Genomic DNA, 9,141 nt, shown 5'->3' with positions numbered 1-9,141 from the left:
TCTCTCTCTCTCTCTACAGCTCCAGTCTCTCTGAGCGCGTGTTTGTGTCTCCAAATGTCACCATACAGCCTGCCAGCGGGAGCGCGCAAAAGAGTGCACGTTGAGACGAAAAGGAAATGACACACAAGGCAATAAACTCAATTTACTTTGACGCACAGATGATCTGAGATAACAAGGCTGTCCTTTCACTATTTATACCATACATCATTTTATTGTCTGCTTTATGTTTTTATAATTTAGTCTGTTTTGTTATTTTAGATGGAAAAAAAAAATATTTTATTTCTTTCGGAAATTACATGAAAAAAGTCGTAACATTACGAGAATAAAGTCATAATATTACGGGAATAAAGTCATATTACGAGAATAAAGTCATAATATTAGGTCTACGAGAATAAAGTTGTAACATTATGAGTAAAAAGTCATTATATTAAAAGAAAAAAGTCATAATATTGCGAGAATAAAGTCATAATATTACGAGAATAAAGTCGTAATATTATGAGAAAAAAGTCACAATATTACGAGAAAAGTCATAATATTACAAGAAAAAGAGAAATATTTTCTTGTAATATTACCAATTTATTCTGATAATATTATGACTTTATTCTTGTAATATTACGAATTTATTCTCGTAATTTCTTTTTTTCCCCTCTTAGTGTGACCCTAATACTCCATCATAGAATCTTCCTCTTAAATCAACGTTATTTTACTTTGTATCATTTATAATACTTTGTTGTTTTTTTTTAGAATATTGTAAATTTTTAAAAAAGTGGATTTTTAAAATAGTTTTATTTCCATTTTAACATTTGTTTGTCAGAGCGGAGAGGCCACGCCGTTTTATGCAAATCCTAAAAGACGCGGCGTTCAAACGTGCTATGACGAGTTTGTACAAATTCATAGACTACTGCTTTTCTGGGTGGGCGGAGCTAATGGAAGTACATTAGAAATTTGTTTGGAATCATGATTGCAACAAGTGTACCAAGTTTGGTTAAAATCGGAACAACTATGTGCGACTTAGACACAAAAGGAAAATCTAAAATTTTGCATTTAACACCACTTTGGCCACTTTCTCTTGCGTAAAAAATTCCCCAGGGGGCGCTACAGAGGCTACGACCGTGTTTGTGCCCTATTCCACTATCGCATTTTTCACCGACCCGAAATCTGTGCCAAATTTCATGGGTTTTTATGCATATTGGAGAAAATCAACAGTCTCAACGCGAACAATAGGTTCCTTCCTTCGCACATTCGTGCTCAGGCTAACTATCCCTTTCGTGACATACTGACCAGCTAGATTGATGCAGTCATTCACGACTCTATCGATTGACATGACTGGCTCATTAGAAATGACTTACGTTGTATAAAACTGGTGTTGATCATTATGTTAAATTGTAATCAGTGTCAATGTTCTGCTTCACTAATGATTCATTGATTAGTTATGAGTCACTGAGAGACTTTGGGTTGTTAATCCTCCTTCAGAGTGTCACCATTCACTCATGATCACTTTTTATTTACATCTATAGGCTCTAATATGTGACCTCCATGTCTGCAGTCAAGGTTCAAAGGTCATTGGGTCTTTCATTGAGAGAAATGGCAAACATATTAAGTGGTTTGCTCGCTGTTTTGAAAGAAACTTTCAAGAGGTTGCCAGTTGCAGTCTTCAGGAGGACTTCCCTCAACCTGGCAACAACAAAGTTACTCTTAAAATGAATCTTTAAAGTATAATCAGCTGCAGTTATTGCTTGTTTAGGTCTAACTGATTTCCCTGAGGCAGGTTACAATAGTGTAATGCACTTTTTAGACTTTTAGAAGGTCACCGTGCTCGCAAGGTTGTCTTAAATCCGATGAATGCGGATCCACCTGCGAACTCAGCAGTCCAACGACATGCAAATGAGTCACATTATCGACCACTTAATCAATCTGTGCAGGAAAATGGCTTTTTCACCAGGACAGGAGCAGGATACACTCGCACTGTGTCCAATGTTATCCTGCTTTTACAGTGCCACTTCCTCACAGTGTGTAGATGATATCTTAACGATCATTGTTTGCTTTCATTATCTTTCCAAAAGACGAGTACTGTAGTACACTTCACGCACTTTGTTGACTTAATCAGCTGTACACACTGGACAATAATGCACTCTCCAGCAGAGGCTTATTCTGTTTGTTAGTGCCCAGGTCAAAGAGAGATAAATGTAGTTTCTTCCATTAACCTACTTCAGGTATAGCCATGTGGCACTGCCTCGGCTGACCTGCAGCAGGAAGAAGCCCTGATTTTGTTTGTTTCTGCTTCGCACTGCAGAAACTACTTTTCAGGAGACCCAGTTTTACCGTAAGAAACATTTGGAATCAGCATTTGCCAGGTATTATTCCTGCAAACAAAAGGTCAGTCAGGTCAGAGAGAGAGAGACAACAAGTAAATTCATTTTAAAAATCATTTACTAAGTAACTCCTCATTAAGGCCTGATATGGAGAGACAGAGCAGCATCATTTTCCATCCTTGTGCTGTTGTTCAGAGGGTGAAAATGTGTCACAGCATGTTACAGAGGATTTTATCTTCCCGAAGTGATGCTGACTCATCGTCACACACGCTAAATCCCACTCACGGCATCTCTTTTGACGTCATCTCGTACGTCAGTTTGTCAGTTTGTTGGACTCGTGTCTCGCAGGTTTCGATGTGACGTCAAGTCACTCTGACCTTTTGACTCCTTTGTGAATAAATGAGCAAAACGCTGTCCTTCTGCCGGTTTGACTCCCAGATGGATTACAGATCTGGGACCAGCTGCTCACTGAGAACACATGGTACCACAGAATTAAAGGCCCAGTGTGTGAAATTCACCAACACTAGTGTATATGATTTTACACACTGTACCACACTGTAGTTTATCAAGTAGCATTTGTTTTCATTATGTGGAGGGTTTCTCAAACATGGCGTATATAAAAGCAGAGGGTGTTGCTTTCTCATTACCATTAAACTGTACAATAGTTTAACACCATAATCACACATTTAAAGGGACACTGTGTAGTATTTATGGGTTTATATAACCCAAAATCCACTTTTTTATACATATTATGTGCTCCTGAATTGTCTAGTCGCTGTATAATATTTTTTGTTTCATTTTCATAGTGTTTCAAAATGTCATGTAAATAACATGGTCTCGGGCCGCGGTTGCATAGCCACTGTTAGCAGCGAGACGCCATGTTTCTACCGGAGCCTGTAAGGACAAACGCGAGAGAACAAATCAAGCGTCTCTTTACTTGTAGCGGAAGTCCCGCCTCCTCTCTCCGCTTCGTCTGCTACGGCCGCGGTAGCTCGCCCTCTCCCTCACCTCACGAACCTCATCTGCTGACACGGAGAAAGATGACGAGGACGACATTTGACCAGCTGAGGATACCGTAGCGCTCAGGGAAGGGAGGGGGTGAGCAGAGGAGCAGTTATTTGTTGTAAATTTCAGCCTCTCCTCTAGATGGCACTATAAACTACTTACTTCACCTTTAAGGCAAAAAGTTGTCCAATACTGCTTTAAAGTTCAAATGTATGAGGGGCTACACTCTTAGAAATAAAGTGCTAAGTAGAACCATATAAGTTTCTTCGGCTTATCCACATAGGAGAACCATTTTTGGCTCCAGGTAGAACCTTTTTATAAAGGAATCCTTTTGGCGGATTCCGCCAAGAACCCTTTTAAACCCCTTTCTTCAGGAAAGGGTTTTTCAGAAGCAAATGGTTCCAGGTAGAACCTCAGCCCTTGTAAAAGGATTGTTTTGGAACCCTTATTTCTAAGAGTGTATGAGGAGAAATACACTATAGTAGTGGAACCATGGACCACTTCTTTACTCTTACCAAGGAGGGGACATGGAACTTTTGGGAGCCTTATGACCATGTCCCCAGGGGCATCCTATGGGGGGCACTCCAGGAATATGGTCTGGATGGACCAAGGGCCATTCAGTCCCTATACGGAATTCTGTTCATAACTTATTTTGGTAGCACAGCCGTGGAGTGGAGGGTGTGGAGTTTGTTGGAATCGAGGATCTCGTCTCTACTTTATGCAGATGATGTGATCCTCTTAGCTTCATCAAACTGCCACCTTCGGGTCTTGCTGGGGAGGTTCGCAATTGAGTGTGAAGCGGTTGGAGTGAAGACTAGCATCTCCAAATCTGACCCAACGACCCAATCCTTTCTCGTATTCAATGGCCACTATAGAGTATATGAGTGTAGAACTCCCCAGTTTGTTCCAATCACTACTTCTTACACATTGAATCTTAAGGAAACACATGGTTAGTTATCTATGTAACTAAGGCGTCACACACTCTGTGTTGTCTTGAGTAAAAGAGACCAGGGACAGACCACACACTCTTGAAGACAATCTCCATTTATAATAACAGAAAGTCTATGAAACCAACAAATGAAAACACCTATTACAACATTATAATTGGCACTGTTATAGACAAACAGTGAATAGTCATTTCTCAGCACAGTGAGCTGTGTTGTTAAAGAAACACATTCTTTAACCTCACTCACTGAAGGCAACACAGCCGTATGATAATCAATCGGTATTTGTGTATTGATTGATGAGGAGTGACGTGGAAAAATAGGTTATCGACTTGATCCTCGGCCTGAAACCACAGTCTTCGTCAATACTTTCTTCCTCACCAGCGTCCAGTCTGTTTACAAGGGCTTGACTGTGTGAATCCAGTTGCAATCATTTTGCTGATGCTAAAATATGTCATATAAAAATGACCGCTTCTGGTTGAATCCCACTTTATTTTGCCCTTTTATGTCCTTATCCCTGATGTCAGTGACCCCCTCCTCCACTGCTGAGCTCCAGGACTGAAACAGTCCCAGGACACTAATCAGCACCAAGTGATTCAATCATAACTGTGACCACAGGGGCAGCAGAGAAGGTGCTAATTGATATCTTCCCTTGCAATTTGTTTTTTTTTTCTTGCTGAGAAATCTATACTTCGCCACGGAGATAAATTTAAGACTTTGCATATAATTTGTACCAATAAAAGGCGGGGTGGTGTGGGTGGAACAACCTTCCCTCACCATATGTAAATCACCCTCAGCCAATAAGTCTCCACAAGGCTGATGTGGCCAAGGAGCTTCTGGCTGAAGGCCAGCTGACTTGGCTGTCAATCACAGAGATTTGTCCACAGCCACTCCCTGTGTAACTCACACTCTAATCACGCAGCCTTCAATACTCCAGACTGAGCTCAGAGTTTGGGTCTCCTTTTTTTTGTTACTGTGCTGTTTAAACTGCACGGTCAGCTGATGAGTTTTGAAACATCTTGTCATTTTCTTCTACTCTGTCCAAGTGGCTTAAGGCCAATGTCACCATCATGTACCCACATGTGATGTGACACATGATGTGATTTGCTGTCTTCAAATTACGTCATATTAATGATAAAGTCCATTTGAACACCCCCCTTGTTTCAGATAGTCATGGTGCATTCCATTTACCTCTGGCCTGACCAAACTCCAATAGTCAGAAAAAAACAATGATGCAAACATATCCAAAAATCAAACTTTGAACAGTACTGTTTGTATGATTTATTTACTGTAAAACAAATAAGACAGAAGTGTTTCCACTATTGATGATAGTGGCAGCCAATGTGAAATCTTATGGTGGGGTTTGTGAGGTTGTTCGATCTTTCTCGCTTGGAAATTTCCATATAACTTGGAAATTCCAACTTCTAACTACAACTGCGTTGTATCGTAAAGTTTCTCAAAGGTCATAGTTAACAAGTTGTGATGAATTTTCCACCATAGAAGCTCAATTTCCAGTGGCCATTAAGTAATTCTGTGGCTAGAAGAGTGAGTGTCTGGATCCCAGGCTGGTGAATGGAATAGTGCTCTCAGAATCAAAAATCTAATGAATTCTCAGGGCCAAAATCAATGTTGATGATGTGTCAATTCAATCTGACTGTCCCTTTAATATATATTTTTTATATATGTGAGGAATGTTTCTTTAAACATTGTTTCTCATGTCATAAACTCAAGTTCATGTATATATGTGACATGAAAAAACTGTCACTGTGTGTGTGTGTGTGTGTGTGTGTGTGTGTGTATCTTTGTGACATGAAAAAACCGTCACTGTGTGTGTGTGTGCGTGTGTGTGTGTGTGTAACTGTGCGTGTCTGTGTGTATCTTTGTGACATGAAAAAAAATGTTTTTAAATGTAGCTTAGCTTAGCTCAGTTGTGTAGATTGTTGTGTAGGTTGTTGTCAGTGTTGGGGGTAACGATTACAGTAACACTATTACTTTTTAGGGTAACAAAGTAATTACAGACGTTAAAGCTTCTTCTTCACAAAGATTGACACTTTTGACACACGGAGTGAAAACAATGAAAAGTGAGCTCTTGAGAATCTGTCAACACGTTTTACTAAGATCTACTCTGATCTTCTCAGATCTACTCAGATCTATTGTATTTCATCACTGTACTCGACCCTCGTCTTAAAGATCATTATTTATTTGTGTCATAATTATATGGATGTGAGGATAAACCTGTACATAGAGAAATTATCCAGTGTTTGATCATAAGGTTTTACTTTATACAATAAACACTAAGTGATGTTTGTCCATGTATCTACACAATTAAGAAACAGGAAAGTAAAGTAATGAGTAGTGAAGTTACTTTTCAAATACAGTAACTAGTAAAGTTATCTCATTACAATTTACACAAGTAAGTAGTAATTCATCCTTTTTTTTACTACCCCAACACTGATTGTTATGTAGATTGTTGTGTAGTTGTGTAGATTGTTGTGTAAATCATGGACACTGACGCACAAACATGTTGGTTCATCAGAAGAACTTTTATTTTTCCTGAGAACAGTGAGTGAGCAGATGTTTCTAAGAGATGGTGATCTCTTGACCGTTGATGATCTCTTTGGTGACGACGACCACTCTGCGACTGGTGGTGGTCTTGGACACACTGCAGACAAACACACAAACACACAAATGCGTCAATTTCCTGTCTTTCATCAGTGAAGCTGTTGTAAACAGAGCTGAAGGACTCACGCTGAAGCCTCTCCGTCCAGCAGCCTCCTGTACTCAGCGATCTCCATCTCCAGCCTGGTCTTGGTGTCCAGCAGCACCTGGTACTCCTGTCCCTGTCGCTCCAGGTCGGCCCTCAGGTTTGCCAGCTGCTCTTCCAGAGCAGTCACCTGCCTCTGGTAAGCGGCTAGCATGTTAGCGTACCTGTTTTTGGTCTCAGCGAGGGTTCCTTCAAGAGAAGCTTTCTAAAAGAGCCAAGAAAGAGGTTCAGGTTTGTGCAGACTGTGAAGAGTGAAGAGAGTGAAGAGAGTGAAGAGAGTGAAGAGAGTGAACCCACCATGCTGAGCTGTGATTGGAGCTCGATCTGCAGACTCTGCAGCGTTCGTTTGACCTCTGTGATTTCAGAGCGTGACGTCTGGAGAGTCTCTGTGCTCACAGACACCTCCTTATTCAGCTCATCAGTCTGGAGGAGGAAGAAAGAAGGTAAGCATGTCATACTATTGCTTTATGTTCTTTCTAGTAGTTAGTACAAGTTAGTACTGCAGCTCTTCTAACAGCCACTAGATGCTGCTAGCATCTATCTGTGGTGAAGAGAATGAGAAAACCTCGCCGTGGCTCTCACCTTGGCCTGGAACCAGGCCTCCAGCTCTCTGCGGTTCTTGGCGGCGACGCTCTCGTAGTGTTCTCTAATGGACGCCATGGTCACGGACAAGTCCTGCTGAGGAGCAGCGTCCACCTCAACGTGGACCTGTCCGCTCATCTGAGAGCGCAGAGCCAGCAGATCCTGCACAGACGCACAAATCAGCCTCAGTCTTTAGAAACTTTAGAAACGTTTTGAACACGAGGAGCTGAGAAAACTCACCTCTTGATGGTTGTGCTTGAGCTGGATAAGCTCCTCCCTCAAGGCCTCGATCTGCATATCCAGGTCAGATCTTCCCAGAGTCAGATCTTCCAGGACTCTCTTCAGTCCGGCGATGTCGGCCTCCACGCCCTGGCGCATGGCCAGCTCATTCTCATACCTGAAGACAAAAGAATCACAGTTTCCTCTGTGAGAAGATTCTTAAGAACCAAACTTTATTCATATGTAACTGTTCAATCTGCTCTTCAGGTCTGTTCAGACTCCGCCCTGTGCCTGTGTGACTCCGCCCTATGTATCAGGTTACGTTGAGTTTGTGATCTCATGTTTACTCACTTGACCCTGAAGTCATCAGCAGCCAGTTTGGCGTTGTCGATGGACAGGTACATACCTCCGTTTGTACGGGTGGCGATTAAGATCTGCCAGAATCAAATATCAGTGTCATTATAACGTGTGTACAATAAAGTTTTTCATCTCATGAAGACAACAGACAATACAGCAGTTTAGTTGCAGGGTGTGGTCAGGTGTTTGAGTGTGGTCTCACCTTGTTCTGCAGGTCACCGATCACCACCTGGAACGCAGAGTAGTCGTGGCCCGCAGGTTTGGCCTTGTTCTCCAGGAACTGACGGATCTTCAGCTCCAGTTCGCTGTTGGCAACCTCCAGCTTGCGGACCTTGTCCAGGTAGGTGGACAGACGGTCGTTGAGGTTCTGCATGGTGAACTTCTTGTTCTCAGAGACCACGTCCACGCCGTCAGCCAGGTTGAATCCCATGTTGCCTCCTGCACCGACACCTGAGCCGTAGCTCCTGGAGGCGTTACTGCTGGAGATGCGGACTCCAGAGCCACCGGCACCACCATAAACGCTGGGGGCTCTGAGGGAACCCAGGCGGTTTCCAGCAGTGGAGTAAGAGACGGCACGAGAGTAGGAGGTCATGGTGATGGTGGAGGTGGAGATGAGATGGAGGTGGAGGTGGAGGTGGAGATGTCCTGCTCAGGCTGGAGACGAGGGAATGAGTGAGAGACTGGACTCTGGCTCTTTTTATGCTTGTCCAAAGTGAGGGAGGGGTCCAGTGTCCTGCACCCCCACCGCCCACCAACCACACACATACACACATGCACCTTCCCTCAGGCAAAGATAAGACAAACATTCACTAGGGCCAACACCCAACAAGGAATTTGAAAATGTCACAGTATTGCACAATGAGAAGACACAACTGTGTGTGTGTGTGTGTGTGTGTGTGTGTGTGTGTGTGTGTGTGTTTAAGTCACTCATGTCATCTTGGTCTTTTTTCTTTCACAG

The 9,141-nt window shown here is 42.4% G+C and overlaps 1 protein-coding gene across 1 annotated transcript; it reads right to left on the bottom strand.

The window, feature by feature from the left end:
• Positions 1-6,841: 6,841 nt before the first annotated feature.
• LOC310927355 (keratin, type I cytoskeletal 13-like) lies at positions 6,842-8,775 on the bottom strand (the record flags this gene model as incomplete). The annotated part of the gene is made up of 7 exons (XM_083889650.1): positions 6,842-6,923; positions 7,010-7,230; positions 7,323-7,448; positions 7,608-7,769; positions 7,848-8,004; positions 8,178-8,260; positions 8,386-8,775. The coding sequence occupies 7 exons, from the start codon at positions 8,773-8,775 to the stop codon at positions 6,842-6,844; spliced, it is 1,221 nt and encodes a 406-aa protein (XP_083745776.1).
• Positions 8,776-9,141: the final 366 nt, after the last annotated feature.

Source organism: Microchirus variegatus, assembly GCF_963457635.1.
Source record: "Microchirus variegatus genome assembly, chromosome: 5".
NCBI classification, from domain to species: domain Eukaryota; kingdom Metazoa; phylum Chordata; class Actinopteri; order Pleuronectiformes; family Soleidae; genus Microchirus; species Microchirus variegatus.
This window is presented reverse-complemented; position numbering and strand designations above follow the sequence as displayed.